This window comes from Leptodactylus fuscus, chromosome 1 (genome assembly GCF_031893055.1).
Source record: "Leptodactylus fuscus isolate aLepFus1 chromosome 1, aLepFus1.hap2, whole genome shotgun sequence".
In the NCBI taxonomy this organism is placed as follows: Eukaryota; Metazoa; Chordata; class Amphibia; order Anura; family Leptodactylidae; genus Leptodactylus; species Leptodactylus fuscus.
The window spans coordinates 26,227,851-26,248,028 of record NC_134265.1 but is presented as its reverse complement, the minus strand read 5'-3'; the positions used below and the strand labels follow the sequence as shown (position 1 = coordinate 26,248,028).

At 46.1% G+C, this 20,178-nt stretch overlaps 1 protein-coding gene across 1 annotated transcript; it reads left to right on the top strand.

Moving 5' to 3' along the window:
- The first annotated feature begins 2,833 nt into the window (after nt 1–2,833).
- Nucleotides 2,834–6,507, top strand: LOC142197942 (acyl-coenzyme A amino acid N-acyltransferase 1-like). The gene is made up of 3 exons (XM_075268676.1): nt 2,834–3,296; nt 5,561–5,763; nt 5,911–6,507. The coding sequence occupies exons 1-3, from the start codon at nt 2,834–2,836 to the stop codon at nt 6,505–6,507; spliced, it is 1,263 nt and encodes a 420-aa protein (XP_075124777.1).
- The last annotated feature ends 13,671 nt before the right edge of the window (nt 6,508–20,178 follow it).

Genomic DNA, 20,178 nt, shown 5'->3' with positions numbered 1-20,178 from the left:
CGTGTTTGCATGGATTTCCATCCCATATTCCAAAAAAACATACTGATAGGGAAAAATGTACATTGTCAGCTCTATGTGGGGCTCACAATCTACAGTTAAAAAAATATGTGGTGCTAATTTAGCCCCACCCACTTCCAGTATGACTCCACGCAATTCCTATCAATTTAGTTGTGCCCACACACAGTATAATGCCCTTTCAGTCATCCTTACGTGGTATGCCCCCATATTATAATTAGAGATGACCGAACACTAAAATGTCCGAGGTTTGAAATCCGATTCGAACAGCCGCACACTGTTCAGCTATTCGAACAGATTTCGAACCCCATTATAGTCTATGGGGGGAAATGCTCGTTTTAGGGGTATGCAACATTCGATAAAATTATACTTACCAAGTCCACGAGTGACAGTCGGACTGGATTCCCCTTGAAGTCTTTTCCCGGCGCTGCGTCCCCGCGGCGTCTTCCAGCTGGAATTCACTCTGCCTAGGCAGATCCGACTACGCATGCGCGGTCGGCTCTGCCCGGCCCGACGCCTGAGCAGAGCCGACTGCGCATGTGTGGGCATGCCCGCGCATGTGCAGTCGGCTCTGCCTAGGCCGGATGCCTAGGCAGAGCGAATTTCAGCCGGAAGACACCGCGGGGACGCAGAGCGGAGAAGACTTCTAAAGGTAAGAGAAGAACCAGAGTTGATTGGCACAATGTATAGCATTCTGCCAATCAACACTGGTTCTGCATCGAACCTTAAACTTCGAACAGCTAGTAGTGTTTGATCGAGTATGAGTATTTCGAATACCGTAGTATTCAATCGAACACCTACTCGATCGAACACTACTTGCTCATCTCTAATTATAATGTCTCCCTCCAAATACCATATACTGTGAGGGTAGCTGAAGGAGAACATAATACTGGCCACCAGAAGATGAAGTTACTGGGGGAACAGTAACTTCATCTTCTGGTGGTCAGTATTATGTTCTCCTTCAGCTACCCTCACAGTATATGGTCCTCAGCCTGACCCCAGGTAGAGGGAGACTCAAAGTGGCTTAATGATCTTAATCTATTCTTCAACAGATTTGATCACTCACCAGCTCCTTTCCACCCCACCATGTCATTCAACCCTCCCCACCACAATGTCCCCACCGCTACCTGCTGCTAGTTCAAACCAAACCAGTTCATCCATGTCCTCAACTATCATCTGGCTATAATCTGATCTTCACAGAGTCTCAAGTGTGTAGGGAAATCAGAAGCATAAAAGCAGACAAGGCTGGAGGACTAGATGGGATAAGCGCAAGAGTTCTTAAAATGTGCGGAGACCATCTGTGTGGTGTCATTACACCTGTGTTCAATATAAGCCCGAAGCTGGGAATGGTACCAAAACTATGGAAAACATCTTGTGTGGTCCCAGTTCCAAAGACATCTCATCCGACACACCTTAATGGCTACCTGTAGCATTGACATCCCACTTGATGAAGGTTCTAGAAAGACTGGTTCAGACACATCTCCAACCTCTAGTGAGCTCTGCTATGGACCCTCTCCAGTTTGCCTATCAGCTGGGTATCGGGGTGGTAGCACTGCAGCCTTGGAGTGCTGGGCTTGAATCCCACCAGGAGCAACATCTGCAAGGAGTTTGTATGTTCTCCCCATGTATGTGTGGATTTCCTACCATACTCCAAAAGACATACTGATAGGGGGAAAAATGTACATTGTGAGCTCTATATGGGGCTCACAATCTACATAAACAAAAAATGCCATCATTTGTGCGGGCAGTGCACGGTAAGCACACAAACCCATTATAGTCTATGGGGTCCGTGTGCTTTTACAGCATTGCGCTTGCATACCTCCCAACCGTCCTGATGGGGGGGACATGAATCTGGGGGCAGAGATGGGGGGACATGAAACTGGGGCAGAGATGTGGGGGAAGAATCTGGGGATAGAATCTGGTGTAGCAGAGCTCAGCGCACACTCAGCTCTGCTACATCTCTGGTGTAGCAGAGCTCAGCGCACACTCAGCTCTGCTACATCTCTGGTGTTGCAGAGGTCAGCGCACTCTCAGCCCTGCTACATCTTGAACATTGCACCAGCAGAATGTTAGGCCCTTTGGGTAAGTTCAGCCTTTAACCAGCAGAATGTTGGGCCCTTTGGGTGAATTGAGCCTTGTAGCAGCCGAGTTTTAGTTTTTGGCCCTTTCAGTGAGTTGGGCCTTGTAGCAGCCGAATTTTAGTTTTTGGCCCTTTGGGTGAACTGAGCCTTGTAGCAGTAGAGTTTTAGTTTTTGGCCCTAGGGGTGAGTTGAGCCTTGTAGCAACAGAGTTTTAGTTTTTGGCCCTTGGGGTGAGTTGAGCCTCTAACCAGCATAGTTTTTGGCCCTTTGGGTGAGTTGAGCCTTGCACCAGCAGTGTTTTTCTTTTTGGCCCTTGGGATGAATAGAGCCTTTAACTAGCAGAGCAACACCAGGCTAAGCGGAGATCACTCCAAACAGAGAACTAAATGATCCTGACATTTTTCTTTTTTTTATGACTCATATTATATTTTTTATCTTCTACTCTGAGTTTTTGTATGTTGTTTTCTTGTATTATTATTGTCTTATCTATTCTGCTGTAACACTGAATTTCCCCATGGGGGACTATTAAAGGATTATCTTCAAACAACTTACATACTGTACTAGGGATCAAGTGGTGGAGAACTCTGAAGCCCAAGAAGCTTGTCTTGCCCAATTTTTTTGAAGTCACCAGAGTAATCTTAATAGTATACTTATTGATGATAATCTGATTACAGGCATTTTGACAGATGTCCATTGCCAAATAATTCTCACTTTAATACTCTTCTGATTATTTAGATATGATCAGCCTTAAAGCCACCCCCGAGATCTCTCTAGTAGATGAACCTGTGAGAATCCAAGTTTGGGGTCTTCAGCCACATCAACGAATAACCTTGAGAGCTTGGTTAAAGGATGAGAAAGGGAGAATTTTTCATTCCCGAGCCTTCTATGTCAGCGATACGGAGGGAAAAGTAGACTTGGAGCATTCACCAGCCACTGGTGGAGACTTCCATGGAGTGTGTCCGATGGGTCTGTTCTGGGCTTTGAAGTCATCCACCCCTTTCCAACGACTTAGAAAACTTGATGTGATGGGAAGTCCTTTCCATGTTCACCTGGAAGTCTACAGTCATCTAGAAATTACTCCCTTTCCTGAGACACCTCCTGCTGCAACTACAAGTGTCGAAAGATGGTTTGCGACTCCTGGGGTTCAGAGACTGGAGGTCAGACAAGGAAGAATCAGAGGAGCTTTATTCCTTCCTCCAGGTAAATAGTTAGTGTACTTCTGTTTCTAGACTAGACTATAATAATGTAGCTAATAAGATCATTTGGATCACAGTTGGTTTGGTTAGGATTCCACTAACCGAAAGCAAAATTTCAATAACCTTATTGCCGTATTTGGAGTCAGGTAGGAATTTTCCCCTTTTAGGTCCTCATACACATTGAGAAAAGCAGCTGAGTAACCAACTTCTATTATCAATTTGAAAGCCCCAATTCTATTGTTCTCCCTGAGATAAGAAGCCAGCACACAGGGGGTCTATTAATGCGCCATCTTGTGGATGTTTTTGTGAATTACATCTGCCTATACTTGCCATTGTAATTTGAGTTGCCAGTGTACAGCAATGTCCAGTATGATCAGGTGACCTTCAGGACCAATCAAGCTCCCTTGACTGGCCTGGAGGAGGAGGAGTTACAGCCCCCTCTAGGGGGGTTGGGGACCTTTTGTCTGGTTCTTTGTGTGTAGCTACAAGTCTAAGACATGGGAAGCTAACAGCCACATGGAAAGTGGAAAATGGCAGCCAAGTCTGAGAGCACTTCCAACAGAGATGGCTTTTCCTCTGTACTCAGGATTCTCCTCAGAGAGTGTTTTCCTCTGGAGCTCCAAGCCTGCAAGCACTAAAAGTTGACAGACCTGCTTATCCATACATCTGGGAACCTCACACATATCTCTCTATTCAAGTAAGTCTTTGGGACAAATCTATATTTAAGAAGCCCATAGCTAGTCTGGAGAAATTGAGGGTCCCCTGCTGCTGAATTGTATTTCCTCTTCTACATACGTGTACCCAGTTTGTTGAGGACTAACCCCCTGGATACAGGCCATCTTTACAAGTATATACAAGTTTAACTACCCAAGCAACTACTAATTAAGCTATCCAAAGCATTCCTGCTCCAAACTCTATCACCTGCTCAATTGGACACTACCTACAAAGATCGCTGTATTGTATGTGAAGAATTACTACATATGTACATTTGTATTACCTTGTCCTGCTAGTAAAAGAGCAACGGCTACCCCCGAAACCTGGTTGTCTGTTGTCATTGTCAGATATCACGTGGGGGTGGGTAGTCGGGGACATCAAAAATGAGATTTTGTGCACATTTGGGACCCAGGGACCCCCTGAAATCCGGCCACATCTGATATATTACCCGTGATACCAGCCCTGGCCCTCCTGAGTGTTACAGTGGGATCAGCCAACCAACTAACTAATGTGTATGGGGTTCTACTGAGTCACTGCTGACCAATCTTTTTGTTCTTAAGGAGATAAGCTGCAGGAGAGGAGAGTCCTACAACAATCTTCTCTCCTCTCTGAATTCATGAAACAAGCACGATGAGCTTAGTTGAGCAGGCGTATGATGTATGAAGGAGATGAATGAGACAGCTGTATGGGCAGTAGTTCTCTAGTCTCCGTATTAAAAACACATACACACTTGGCCAAGACAAGCATGTATGTGTATAGGGTAGCTGGGAGAAATAGCCATTCAGTCAACAATTATATTAAAAATGTGTAGGGTTGTTTGGCTTCCATTGGATGAGTAGTGTAGAATTACATTAGATTTCCTATCTGCACTCCACCTAGAAGGTGGTCAACATTATACTTCAACTTGGCACATTTTAGTTCCTGCAACCCACTTGTCACTTTTTTAGATAATGGTTGGAGCAGGGCGAGAGCTGGGGCAACCCAGTCCATCATAAACTAGAACGACTATTGCACTGATCAGCTGTACGGAGCTGCTTCTGGCACCTGTCCTATAAACCATACGAGGCCGGAAGCAGAAAGCTCCGTCCACTTTATAGCAGCCCGAGGCCTTCACTGCAACTCTACTCCCACTGACTTCAATGGGAGCTGAGCTGCAGTTAAGGCGGCGGACTGCCAGACAATGGATGGAGCTTTCTGCTTCTGACCATATATTATGTACTGGACACATGTGGGAAGCAGATCCGCTTAGATGATCGGTCCAGTAGCCAGGTGTCGGCCCATCGTTCCGATATTTATGGCCTATCCTGAGGATAGGACATAAGAAAAAAATAATAACCCCGGACAATCCCCTTTAAGATTTTGGAACCTAAAACTGGATAGAAAACCACCCTAAAAAAAAAAAAAAGAAAAAAAAAGAAAACCACCCTATATCGTTTTGTACTTGATAGACCTGTGACTATTTTCAAGCTTCTCAACTTGTCCTATAAGCATCATGGTGACTCTCAAAGGCAGATAGTGGGGGACAGAGATCTATTTGATTTTCTCTCTTCATAGGTGAAGGTCCTTTCCCAGGGGTTATAGACATATTTGGTGCTGTGGGAGGTCTTGTAGAGGTTCGACCTTGTCTCTTGGCCAGTCGTGGATTTGCCGCTTTTGCTTTGGCTTACTATGGCTATGATGATCTTCCGAAAACTCTGGACCATATTGATCTTAACTACTTTGAGGAAGCTGTTAACTTTCTTGTTAATCATCCGAAGGTAAGCAAAATCAACCTTCTGTATAACATCCATACATGTTGCCACCACAATATTGTTCCTGGGGGATAAGTGATCAAAATTATTACTATAACCACACATATTACTATTTTCTTGTAGTTTTTTCTCATTTATATTTTTTTCTTTCAGGTGACAAGTGGTGGAGTCGGAGTTGTAGGGATTAGTAAAGGAGCTGAGATAGCTCTGGCCATGTCATGTTTCATACCCCAAATTGTAGCTACAATCTGTATCAATGGGACCATTTGTATTACTAGCCAGGATCTCAGTTATGGTGACCTGACAATAAGAGGCCTTCCTCATCAATTAGAAAAAACTTTGATAACCTCCATGGGGGCGGTGGAGTATAGCCGTATGCAAGGAGACCCGAGAGACCCGGCAAACCTGGATTCGGTACTTCCAATTGAGAAAGCCAGAGGTCCCATCTTGTTCTTGGTGGGAGAAAATGACCTATCTCTTGACAGTGTGTTATATGCTAAACTAGCTAAAACCAGAGCGGAAAAGTTTGGTAAGAAGGACGTGTTCTTACGGTCGTACCCTGGAGCCGGACATCTTCTCGAACCTCCAGGTTACCCTTTTTGCCTTATGACACTAAATCCTCTTAGTGGTGTTTCTGTAATGTGGGGTGGAGAACTCGTGGGGCACTGCAAAGCACAAGAGATGAGCTGGCGGGAAACACTTGACTTCTTCCGCAGATATATACCATGTTCTCAGAGGAATAAATTATAACCTCCCCAGTAATATAGGGGCCTGTCTGAAAACATAGAATAGAATACTGCATGTAACATATACAACTGAATAGAATACTGTATGTAACATATACAACTGAATAGAATACTGTATGTAACATATACAACTGAATAGAACACTGTATGTAACATATACAACTGAATAGAATACTGCATGTAACATATACAACTGAATAGAACACTGTATGTAACATATACAACTGAATAGAACACTGTATGTAACATATACAACTGAATAGAATACTGCATGTAACATATACAACTGAATAGAATACTGTATATAAAATATTCTACCAAATAAATTAAAGCAAAAAAATCTGTAAAAAACTAATCTCGTTTGATACTACTGCATGAATTTTCCTCTCAGTCTTTAAACACAGTTATCAATGCAGAGATCGACGCAGAAACAATCATGTGACAGTCCTGGGCCTCGCTGATAAAATTATTAACCTGTAGATAACAAAGGATATTAATATTAAATAATACACCATCAGGGATCGTATTTCTAACCCACAGGCACCCCTATAAGGATTATTACACCAGTAGCCACCAATGATACAACTATTTAAACCACTGGACTATCAAAAGAGAATGGATGGAGAGCCAAAGGTATGGACTTGATGGGTCATTGGATGAATTTGGCTTGGGGCAACTGAGGGTGCTGTCCAAGTGGTCTCCTGATTTTGACCTTTTACCCCTTTCTTTGTCAATTGAGCCCATTCATCTGGGGCTAATCAGTAGAGGAAACCTGCCATACATGCCGATGCATTCATTTGCGTCAATACAGTGGCCAAATACGGCGGAAAATTATGAAGTTCTGTTCGTTTTCCACCATGTGAACCTAGCCTAAAGCTGAGGACACAGAGCAGTTTTCATTTGCATCCGAGCTGCACCGACAGTAGGTACCTAGTAGAGATGAGCAAACATTATTCGGAACAGCCGTTCCGAATAGCACGCTCCCATAGAAATGAATGGAAGCGGCCGGCACGCACACTTTGGCTACGTCCATTCATTTCTATGGAAGCGTGCTATTCGGAACGGCTGTTCCAAATAGTGTTCGCTCAACTCTAATACCTAGGTTTCCGGCCTAGTTCCTCAGCTCTGTCCTTGCTTTGTGTTGTCTGTGCATAAACTAACTGAATGATCACGTTGGGTCCTCATTCGGCCTGTTCTCCATGGGCCCCAGCACCAGCTGACTGTCAAGGCCGCCTTCTAGTGAATATCTCTGCACTACATACCTTCAACCATTAAAAAGGAGGAAGAGTGTCACCATAGTTGCCACCAAGTAATCATTCCTGTTACCAAAAATATCTTTACATGTGGCCGGACTGAAGGTGAGGACCTGCCTGCATGACAGGAGCTAGCCAGAAGAAAACCCGACGAGGTGTAGGGGAAGAATTAAAATTGGCCATTAGAAGAAGGAGGGAGTATATAAAGAAAGGGTGGAAAATTCACGCCACTTGCGAGATGACAGAGCAGAGAAAGCCCCCATCCAACCACACTAGTTATTAGGGGTTGTAATTTGGTTTGGGAGAGAGTTTTGTCACAGTACCTACGGCGATGGGGTCCTTGAAGATGGAGGTATCTGAGATAGTTGTGGTGGAGAGGGCCCCAAGGCAGGAACTGGACTGCCCAGACCATCGGCTGAGTTTCAACGGGATTCAGTTCGGGTTAAAGGGGTTTGAAGGAGTTTACGACCTAGTTTGGCACCAAGGAGCTTAAATAATTTGGTGCCCCTGAGCTGGTGGAGAATGGCTGGGGGTAAAATAGTTGATAATCTAGGGATCTGTTAACTTGGCATTAGGCCTCAAAGACCTCTGTCGCCGGTTCAGGGTTGTTTCTATGGTGGGATTGTTGGGGATATTTGCACTTTACATAGTTATTTACACACGATGCATTCGGAAAGTCTTCAGACCCTTTCACATTCAGTCTTGTGCTCAAATTAAAAAAAAAACTTTCCCCATCATTCTGCCCCAAACAAAGTGAAAGCAGGATGTTAGGAAAAACTAAAACCTTGCATTGCCATAAATCTTCAGACCTATGTTCTCCGTACTTAGTGGCAGTGAGTATAGCCTCCAGTCTGCTTGGGTATGATGTCTCAAGGTTTACACACCTGGATTTGGGGATTTTCTGTCATTCGTCTCTGCAGATCCTCTCAAGCTCTGACAGTTTGGATGGGAACATGAGTGGACAGGCATCTTCAGGTCTCTCCAGAGATGTACAAGTCAGGACTCCTGCTGGGCCATACACGGACATTCACTGGCCCCTGAGCCTCTCCTGTATTGTCTTAGGGTAAGTTCACACAGAGTTTTTTGGTCAAGATTTTGAGGCCGTATCCGCCTCAAAATCCTGACCAAAATTACGGCTCCCATTGAAATCAATGGGAGCCACTCAGGAGGTGATAGTTCTTCAGGCCGTTTGGCCTCATGATTCGGCCTGAAGACACTCACTCCTCCCGACTAAGCCCATTCATTGGGTCTAATCCGGAGCGGAGTGCGCGGCTGGATGCCGGTGCAGTGCAGTAGCTTTTAGTCGCAGCTACCCGGTTTTTGGATCGGAACCTGAGGCGGCCCTAAAAACTAACATTTATAGACAGAGCAACAAGAATTGGGCCCTGTCCCAAGAGGACATTAGAGGACATATCAATTATGCAGAAGGAACTGGTCACCCAGCCAGTATCGGTGATAACACATATACAGTCCTATGAAAAAGTTTGGGCACCCCTATTAATCTTAATCATTTTTTGTTCTAAATATTTTGGTGTTTGCAACAGCCATTTCAGTTTGATATATCTAATAACTGATGGACACAGTAATATTTCAGGATTGAAATGAGGTTTATTGTACTAACAGAAAATGTGCAATATGCATTAAACCAAAATTTGACCGGTGCAAAAGTATGGGCACCCTTATCATTTTATTGATTTGAATTCCCCTAACTACTTTTTACTGACTTACTGAAGCACAAAATTGGTTTTGTAACCTCAGTGAGCTTTGAACTTCATAGCCAGATGTATCCAATCATAAGAAAAGGTATTTAAGGTGGTCAATTGCAAGTTGATCTCCTATTTGAATCTCCTCTGAAGAGTGGCATCATGGGCTACTCAAAACAACTCTCAAATGATCTGAAAACAAAGATTGTTCAACATAGTTGTTCAGGGGAAGGATACAAAAAGTTGTCTCAGAGATTTAACCTGTCAGTTTCCACTGTGAGGAACATAGTAAGGAAATGGAAGACCACAGGGACAGTTCTTGTTAAGCCCAGAAGTGGCAGGCCAAGAAAAATATCAGAAAGGCAGAGAAGAAGAATGGTGAGAACAGTCAAGGACAATCCACAGACCACCTCCAAAGAGCTGCAGCATCATCTTGCTGCAGATGGTGTCACTGTGCATCGGTCAACAATACAGCGCACTTTGCACAAGGAGAAGCTGTATGGGAGAGTGATGAGAAAGAAGCCGTTTCTGCACGTACGCCACAAATAGAGTTGCCTGAGGTATGCAAAAGCACATTTGGACAAGGCAGCTTCATTTTGGAAACAAAAATTGAGTTGTTTGGTTATAAAAAAAGGCGTTATGCATGGCGTCCAAAAAGAAACAGCATTCCAAGAAAACACATGCTACCCACTGTAAAATTTGGTGGAGGTTCCATCATGCTTTGGGGCTGTGTGGCCAATGCCGGCATCGGGAATCTTGTTAAAGTTGAGAGTCACATGGATTCCACTCAGTATCAGCAGATTCTTGAGAATAATGTTCAAGAATCAGTGACGAAGTTGAAGTTACGCCGGGGATGGATATTTCAGCAAGACAATGATCCAAAACACCGCTCCAAATCCTCAGGCATTCATGCAGAGGAACAATTACAATGTTCTGGAATGGCCATCCCAGTCCCCAGACCTGAATATCATTGAACATCTGTGGGATGATTTGAAGCGGGCTGTCCATGCTCGGCGACCATCTAACTTAACTGAACTTGAATTGTTTGTCCAAAATACCTTTATCCAGGATCCAGGAACTGATTAAAAGCTACAGGAAGCGACTAGAGGCTGTTATCTTTGCAAAAGGAGGATCTACTAAATATTAATGTCACTTTTCTGTTGAGGTGCCCATACTTTTGCACCGGTCAAATTTTGGTTTAATGCATATTGCACATTTTCTGTTAGTACAATAAACCTCATTTCAATCCTGAAATATTACTGTGTCCATCAGTTATTCGATATATCAAACTGAAATGGCTGTTGCAAACACCAAAATATTTAGAACTAAAAATGATTAAGATTAATAGGGGTGCCCAAACTTTTTCATAGGACTGTATAAAGTACATGGTGGTGCAATAGGCCTACAAAGACCAGGCAATGTAATACTGTGTGCAGGGGCCACTATGGGGGATAATACTGTGTGCAGGGACCACTATGTATAATACTGTATGCGAGGAATGCGTAGGAGGGGGTCGGTCAAGATCTGTCGGTGTTGGTCGGGGACCATGTCAAAAATTCGCCACGGGGCCCCGCCATTCCTAGTTACGCCACTGGAACAATAATGTGACAGTTACATAACTGCTGGACTCCGGGGATAATATTATTAACCTTTAGATCACAGGGGATATTAATATTGATTAATACACCATCAGGGATCACATTTATAACCCACAGACACCCTTAAAAAGATTAATACCCCACCCCAAGAATTATACGACTTAAACCACTGGACCATCAAAGGAGAATGGATGTAGTGCAGAAGGTATGGACCCGCTGTATCACTGGATGGATTTGGCTTGTAGATACTAGAGATGAGCGAACAGTGTTCTATCGAACACATGTTCGATCGGATATCAGGGTGTTCGCCATGTTCGAATCGAATCGAACACCACGTGGTAAAGTGCGCCAAAATTCGATTCCCCTCCCACCTTCCCTGGCGCCTTTTTTGCACCAATAACAGCGCAGGGGAGGTGGGACAGGAACTACGACACCGGGGGCATTGAAAAAAATTGGAAAAAGTCATTGGCTGCCGAAATCAGGTGACCTCCTTTTTAGACGAATAGTGGATTTCAAATCCGGGTCATATGAGAATGTGAACTTTGTGACTATGAGACAGGGATAGCTGTACAGGCAGGGATAGCTAGGGATAACCTTTATTTAGGGGGGAATGTTATTAAAAATAACTTTTTGGGGCTCTATCGGGTGTGTAATTGTGATTTTTGTGAGATAAACTTTTTCCCATAGGGATGCATTGGCCAGCGCTGATTGGCCGAATTCCGTACTCTGGCCAATCAGTGCTGGCCAATGCATTCTATTAGCTTGATGAAGCAGAGTGTGCACAAGGGTTCAAGCGCACCCTCGGCTCTGATGTAGCAGAGCCGAGGCTGCACAAGGGTTCAAGCGCACCCTCGGCTCTGATGTAGGAGAGCCGAGGGTGCACTTGAACCCTTGTGCACCCTCAGCTCTGCTACATCAGAGCCGAGGGTGCGCTTGAACCCTTGTGCACACTCTGCTTCATCAAGCTAATAGAATGCATTGGCCAGCGCTGATTGGCCAGAGTACGGAACTCGACCAATCAGCGCTGGCTCTGCTGGAGGAGGCGGAGTCTAAGATCGCTCCACACCAGTCTCCATTCAGGTCCGACCTTAGACTCCGCCTCCTCCGGCAGAGCCAGCGCTGATTGGCCGAAGGCTGGCCAATGCATTCCTATGCGAATGCAGACTTAGCAGTGCTGAGTCAGTTTTGCTCAACTACACATCTGATGCACACTCGGCACTGCTACATCAGATGTAGCAATCTGATGTAGCAGAGCCGAGGGTGCACTAGAACCCCTGTGCAAACTCAGTTCACGCTAATAGAATGCATTGGCCAGCGCTGATTGGCCAATGCATTCTATTAGCCCGATGAAGTAGAGCTGAATGTGTGTGCTAAGCACACACATTCAGCACTGCTTCATCATGCCAATACAATGCATTAGCCAGTGCTGATTGGCCAGAGTACGGAATTCGGCCAATCAGCGCTGGCTCTGCTGGAGGAGGCGGAGTCTAAGGTCGGACCTGAATGGAGACTGGTGTGGAGCGATCTTAGACTCCGCCTCCTCCAGCAGAGCCAGCGCTGATTGGCCGAATTCCGTACTCTGGCCAATCAGCGCTGGCCAATGCATTCTATTAGCCCGATGAAGTAGAGCTGAATGTGTGTGCTTAGCACACACATTCAGCTCTACTTCATCAGGCTAATAGAATACATTGGCCAATCAGCGCTGGCCAATGCATTCTATTAGCTTGATGAAGCAGAGTGTGCACAAGGGTTCAAGCGCACCCTCGGCTCTGATGTAGCAGAGCTGAGGGTGCACAAGGGTTCAAGTGCACCCTCGGCTCTCCTACATCAGAGCCGAGGGTGCGCTTGAACCCTTGTGCAGCCTCAGCTCTGCTACATCAGAGCCGAGGGTGCGCTTGAACCCTTGTGCACACTCTGCTTCATCAAGCTAATAGAATGCATTGGCCAGCGCTGATTGGCCAGAGTACGGAATTCGGCCAATCAGCGCTGGCTCTGCTGGAGGAGGCGGAGTCTAAGATCGCTCCACACCAGTCTCCATTCAGGTCCGACCTTAGACTCCGCCTCCTCCAGCAGAGCCAGCGCTGATTGGCCGAATTCCGTACTCTGGCCAATCAGCACTGGCTAATGCATTGTATTGGCGTGATGAAGCAGTGCTGAATGTGTGTGCTTAGCACACACATTCAGCTCTACTTCATCGGGCTAATAGAATGCATTGGCCAATCAGCGCTGGCCAATGCATTCTATTAGCGTGAACTGAGTTTGCACAGGGGTTCTAGTGCACCCTCGGCTCTGCTACATCAGATTGCTACATCTGATGTAGCAGTGCCGAGTGTGCATCAGATGTGTAGTTGAGCAAAACTGACTCAGCACTGCTAAGTCTGCATTCGCATAGGAATGCATTGGCCAGCCTTCGGCCAATCAGCGCTGGCTCTGCCGGAGGAGGCGGAGTCTAAGGTCGGACCTGAATGGAGACTGGTGTGGAGCGATCTTAGACTCCGCCTCCTCCAGCAGAGCCAGCGCTGATTGGCCGAATTCCGTACTCTGGCCAATCAGCACTGGCTAATGCATTGTATTGGCGTGATGAAGCAGTGCTGAATGTGTGTGCTTAGCACACACATTCAGCTCTACTTCATCGGGCTAATAGAATGCATTGGCCAATCAGCGCTGGCCAATGCATTCTATTAGCGTGAACTGAGTTTGCACAGGGGTTCTAGTGCACCCTCGGCTCTGCTACATCAGATTGCTACATCTGATGTAGCAGTGCCGAGTGTGCATCAGATGTGTAGTTGAGCAAAACTGACTCAGCACTGCTAAGTCTGCATTCGCATAGGAATGCATTGGCCAGCCTTCGGCCAATCAGCGCTGGCTCTGCCGGAGGAGGCGGAGTCTAAGGTCGGACCTGAATGGAGACTGGTGTGGAGCTATCTTAGACTCCGCCTCCTCCAGCAGAGCCAGCGCTGATTGGTCGAGTTCCGTACTCTGGCCAATCAGCACTGGCCAATGCATTTCTATGGGGAAAAGTTAGCTTGCGAAAATCGCAAACTGACAGGGATTTCCATGAAATAAAGTGACTTTTATGCCCCCAGACATGCTTCCCCTGCTGTCCCAGTGTCATTCCAGGGTGTTGGTATCATTTCCTGGGGTGTCATAGTGGACTTGGTGACCCTCCAGACACGAATTTGGGTTTCCCCCTTAACGAGTTTATGTTCCCCATAGACTATAATGGGGTTCGAAACCCATTCGAACACTCGAACAGTGAGCGGCTGTTCGAATCGAATTTCGAACCTCGAACATTTTAGTGTTCGCTCATCTCTAGTAGATACTCCTGAGGATTTTTACCCTTTAACCCATTCCTATCTAGTAGTAGGAGTACTAGGAGTAGTCCCTGTACAGTGACAGGTGACCCACACAGGTCAAGGGACACTAATGCGTGGCAATAATAAATTTTATTTCTATAACGCCAACATATTCCGCAGCGCTGTACAATTTGTAGGGTTCAAATACAGACAGAAAGATACATAACAAAGAAAGTCATTTCACACAATGGGACTGAGGGCCCTGCTCGCAAGAGCTTACAATCTATGAGGTAGAGGGGGTGACACAAGAGGTTGCAGGGGCGGCATTGCTTATGCAGAGGTCAGACACTTTTGTAATAGAGGTGACTGTCATTACACAAACATAAGACTTTATGAGCTGTCACTAGTCGTGTCCTGTAACATGTGGATGGAGCTTGGACCTATAAAGTTATCCTGAGATGACATCAAATCATGTGGGGAAATGTGGGAGCGGGGACAGAGGAGGGTTAAGGGTTTACGTTAGACATTGTGATAGGCCTGTCTGAAAAGATGCGTCTTTAGTTTGCGTTTGAAGCTGTAGAAATTGGGAGTTAATCTGATTGTCCGGGGTAGAGCATTCCAGAGAAGTGGTGCAGTTCGGGAGAAGTCTTGTATACGAGCGTGGGAGGTTCTGATAATAGAGGATGTAAGTGTTAGGTCATTGAGTGAGCGGAGAGCACGGGTTGGGCGGTAGACAGAGATGAGGGAGGAAATGTATGGAGGTGCGGCATTATGAAGAGCTTTGTGGAGGAGGGTGAAAACTTTATATTTTATTCTATAATGAATAGGCAGCCAATGTAGTGACTGGCACAGACCGGAGGCATCGCTGTAGCGTCTAGCCTGATAGATGAGCCTGGCCACTGCATTCAGGATAGATTGTAGAGGGGAGAGTTTAGTGAGGGGAAGACCTATTAGTAAGGAGTTACAGTAGTCAAGGCGAGAATGAATCAGAGAGACAATAAGTGTCTTTAGTGTATCTCTGGTGAGGAAAGGGCGTATTCTGGAGATGTTTTTGAGGTGGAGGTGACATGAACGTGCGAGTGATTCAATATGAGGGGTGAAGGAAAGGTCTGCGTCAAACATGACCCCGAGGCAGCGGGCCTGCTGCCTAGGAGTTATAGTAAGGCCTGAGACTGCAATGGATATATCAGGGACAGATCTATTAGATGGTGGAAACAGTAGTAGTTCAGTCTTGGAGAGATTTAGTTTCAGATAGAGCGAGGACATGATATTAGAGACAGCAGAGAGACAGTCACTGGTGTTCTGTATGAGTACAGGGGTGATGTCACGGGAAGATGTGTATAATTGGGTGTCATCAGCATAAAGATGGTACCTGAAGCCAAATCTGGCAATGGTTTGTCCAATGGGGGCTGTGTAGAGAGAGAAGAGCAGGGGGCCTAGGACCGAGCCCTGAGGAACCCCAACAGCAAGGGAAAGAGGGGAGGAAACAGAGCCCACAAATGATACACTGAAAGTGCGGTCTGAGAGATAAGAGGAGAACCAGGAGAGCGCAGTGTCATTGAGGCCGACTGAGCGGAGCATAGTGAGGAGAAGTTGATGGTCAACAGTGTCAAAAGCTGAAGAGAGGTCCAGAAGAATAAGAAGAGAGAAGTCACCATTGGATTTAGCCATTAGGAGATCATTGGAGACTTTTGTGAGAGCCGTTTCAGTAGAGTGCAGAGCGCGGAAACCAGATTGTAAGGGGTCAAGCAGAGAGTTAGCAGAGAGATAGCAGATTAAACGAGAATAGACCAGGCGTTCCAAGAGTTTAGAGATGAAGGGGAGGTTAGAGACGGGTTGATAGTTAGCAGCACAGGATGGGTCCAGGGAGGGTTTTTTCAATAGCGGGGGATGAACAAATGTACTTCTAAATTGTCACAAAATCACTGGGTAGGGCGGCAAGTACGGACAATTTATACTTAGGCTAGCTGTATGGAAGGAGTTGAGCCCCCCTGACCTGACCGCTCATGTGGGATTCAGCACAACAGAAGATGACACCTTAGAGGCAGTACAAAGATATGCCTATGAATTGCACTGGCTCTTGTGTTGTGTGACACAGGACACAATGGCTCCACCTGTGCACTCAAGGAGTAGGCCATCTTGGAGAACTGCTTGAGGGGACTAATTATAGTTGCTAAGACAGCCAAGAGCCAGTTGAAGGCTCATAGACTTGTCATGAGTACACTTCTATAACAGTACACTTTTTTTTTTAACTGTAGATTTTATTAAGAATTTTTTTTATTGCAGTAACAGTAATAGAGAAAAAAGAGGGTGAGAAAGACAAAACTTTGTAAAATAAAACCAATGAATCAGCATACATCGGAAAGCTGATACAAGAACAAGACAAAGGATACACACCTGGAGAAAATACAAAGTGAAGAGAGGAAGGACAATGAGCCAGGGAAGGGGGAGAACAGTTAACCATACACTTCTATTGCACTAGGCAGCCTGTAATACAAGGGCAGGGATTTTTTAATACATTGCAATGCAGTAGCAGGATCCCTGCCATCAGATTTTTTAGCCCTGTGGTCTATAAAGAGACAGATAACATCTGTTTTGAGAGGACAGGCTGAGGTCAGGGGAGGCAGAGTACATTCAGCACAGAGGTCAGGCAGGAGATCTTGGCACAGTTCAAAATTGGTGGGCAGGTGGCACAGATACAAGAAACAGGTCCAAGGTGATAAAAACAGGTAAACAAGTTTGCGGCCCACTAACAACCTAAGAACCTTTTTGCTCAGGCACCTTCCTTTTGGGAAATTTGTCTTAATTAGCTCACAGCTGTAGAACTACAATGGACATTTCTGCTGGCAATCCTAAGGGTATGTTCACACGGCGGAAACCTTTTACGCCGTGTGAATTCTCCTCACGGCTAGCAGCGACGGGATGCCATTTATATCCAGGTCTGCATGCTTACCTGGTGATCATGTGGGGTCCTCATGGTGTCACAGGCCCAACTTGACCCTTATTTTTTTTAAATTGTCTTTAAAAGGGGGAGGTGGACCCCGGCGGGGATCTCCTTCTTTTAAAGGGGCTCTATCAGCAAAATGATGCTGATAGAGCCCCACAAAAGGCTATTCAGGCACCGCTAATGTTATATTAAACTACCCCCCGTTTTTAAATATTACCCTAAAAAATAATATGATAATCATACCGTATCGTACACGCTGGGCGGGCATGCACGGTTCAACATCATCTTTAGCCACGCCTACATCTTCTTTCTTTTTGCAGCCATGTCCTGGGGTCCCGTCTTCTTGTGGCGTCATTGCTTGTAATCCCGCGCCGGCACAGTAGAAAGGGAACAGTAGCAGGGGAACTGAGCACACTGAGCATGCTCAGTTCCCCTGCTACTCCTCTGGTCCCGTCTTCCTCGTCTTCAATCCTGCGCCGGCGCAGTAGCAGGGGAACTGAGTATACTACTATTATAGTTATCTGTGCTGTCCTGTATTGATTATAGTATAGGACAGTATATCGTTGGGAGGCAGAGACTCCTATCAACATATCCTAGCATGATGTTCAGCCTGGTAAATCCGGCGCACACACCAGTGAAACTTGGTCACATGAATCCAGCCTGTGGAAATAAATGCATCGTTTTTGGCTGTATCAGAAGCGAATGAGCGAACTTAATGAAATTTTGTTTAATCTCATCCACATATTGCAGAATAAAATGCTGCAGAAAATCTGCATTTTTTCAAAAACATCTGTGTTTTTGAAAAATGCAGCATGTTATTTTTTCATGCAGAAACGCTGCTTTTTTTCCCCATGGATGTTTATGGAGAGAGACAAAAATGAGAAATGCAGTGGAGACTTTGTTTTTCCAAACTCGCTGTGAACTTACTGTGTTTTACCTTTGGGGGCAGAGGCGTAGCTGGGTGAGGCACCTGGGACAGGCGGGGCGAGTGCCCCAGGTGTATTTGGGATTGTGCAGGTGCGAGGCACAAGCTGAGACGTCTGTGGAAGCTGAGGAGGTGAGTGCCGGATACGCTTACAGCACACTCAGGTTATGTTCTACTTCTGGTAGGAGCCTGTTACAGAATCCATCTAAAATTGTTGACAAAAAAGCTTTAACACAGGACTCTTTGTCTGATGACATGACGGAGAACATGGTGGATTCCTGATGGACCCCTTTATAGTCGGAGAGGTTCACTGTAATCTGTCATTAGATGAATCTGTCTGTATTGTCTTGTTCTTCAGAGTAGGCAGCAAGGACAGACTCTGCCCCGATTAGGTGTAGGATCTGGGTCTGCTGCTACCTGAAGACTGACGTCCCGAGTACTGGGCTGCGCTGAGGCCTCATTTCTTAGCAGTGGAAGACTGGACCAACTCCATGTCCATATTGTAACCCCATCAGTCTGATCGGTCTGTCACAGTCAAATATGTCAGTCGCAGTAAGTATGTATCTTATGATAGATCAGTCAGTATGTATGTACCATATAAGAGGTCAGTCACAGCACATAAGTATCTTATGATAGATGCCAGGCACTGTCAGATATCGTATCAGTCACTGTCAAATGTGCCATAAGTACCTTATGATAGATGTGTCAGTCACAGTCAGATATTATAACGTACATGCTTACTGTGACTGACATATCTGACTATTACTGATATATCTGACAGCGGCTGATCTATCATAAACAGTCACATGTGTCAGTCGCAGTAAGTATATACCTGATGACGTCAGTCACAGTATATAAGAATCTTGTGATAGATCAGTTGCAGTAAGTACTTTATGACAGAATAGCAGTACCTGCGACTTCGTCCGCGGAACACTGACCCCTGCGCGACCCATCTGTAGTGCTGCGCAGGCTTCTTCCTTTGCCTTGTGTCCACAGCGGCTCCCTTTTCCTCATCTCCCCCCTGGCGCCCGCCAATCCCCTTTTTTTCCTACCCACTCCCTCATGTGCTCGCTTCTTTCTCCTACCCCGTGCCCCTTTGCCCCCCTAGCCCCATGTCCGCTTCCCCCCCCCAACCCCATGCCCCCTTTTTCCCACCACCCCACGCCCCCTTCCCTGTCTTACCTACCCAGTGACCCCTTTCCCCCCCCATACCCTGTGTCACCTTTCCCCCCACCAACCTGTGCCCACGGCCGCACCCATCCCTGGGCTCCCCGTGCACCGATGTTACAGAAGTGCCTATGAGGGCCCCCCTCCCGCAGCAAGCCATGTGCCCCCATTCCATCTGTGGGCGCTGTGGAGGCCCTGTCCCCGTCCCCCTTTCAGGGGCCCCCGGGTGCACCTGCCCAGGCCCCCCCATTCCCGCGTCCCTCACTGGAGTGGCAACCTCCTCACTCCCAACACCCCACCCCTCTTCCTTTGCAAAGTCCCCTAACTCGCCTGTCGTCACAACTAGAGATGAGCGAACAGTGTTCTATCGAACACATGTTCGATCGGATATCAGGGTGTTCGCCATGTTCGAATCGAATCGAACACCACGTGGTAAAGTGCGCCAAAATTCGATTCCCCTCCCACCTTCCCTGGCGCCTTTTTTGCACCAATAACAGCGCAGGGGAGGTGGGACAGGAACTACGACACTGGGGGCATTGAAAAAAATTGGAAAAAGTCATTGGCTGCCGAAATCAGGTGACCTCCATTTTAGACGAATAGTGGATTTCAAATCCGGGTCATATGAGAATGTGAACTTTGTGACTATGAGACAGGGATAGCTGTACAGGCAGGGATAGCTAGGGATAACCTTTATTTAGGGGGGAATGTTATTAAAAATAACTTTTTGGGGCTCTATCGGGTGTGTAATTGTGATTTTTGTGAGATAAACTTTTTCCCATAGGGATG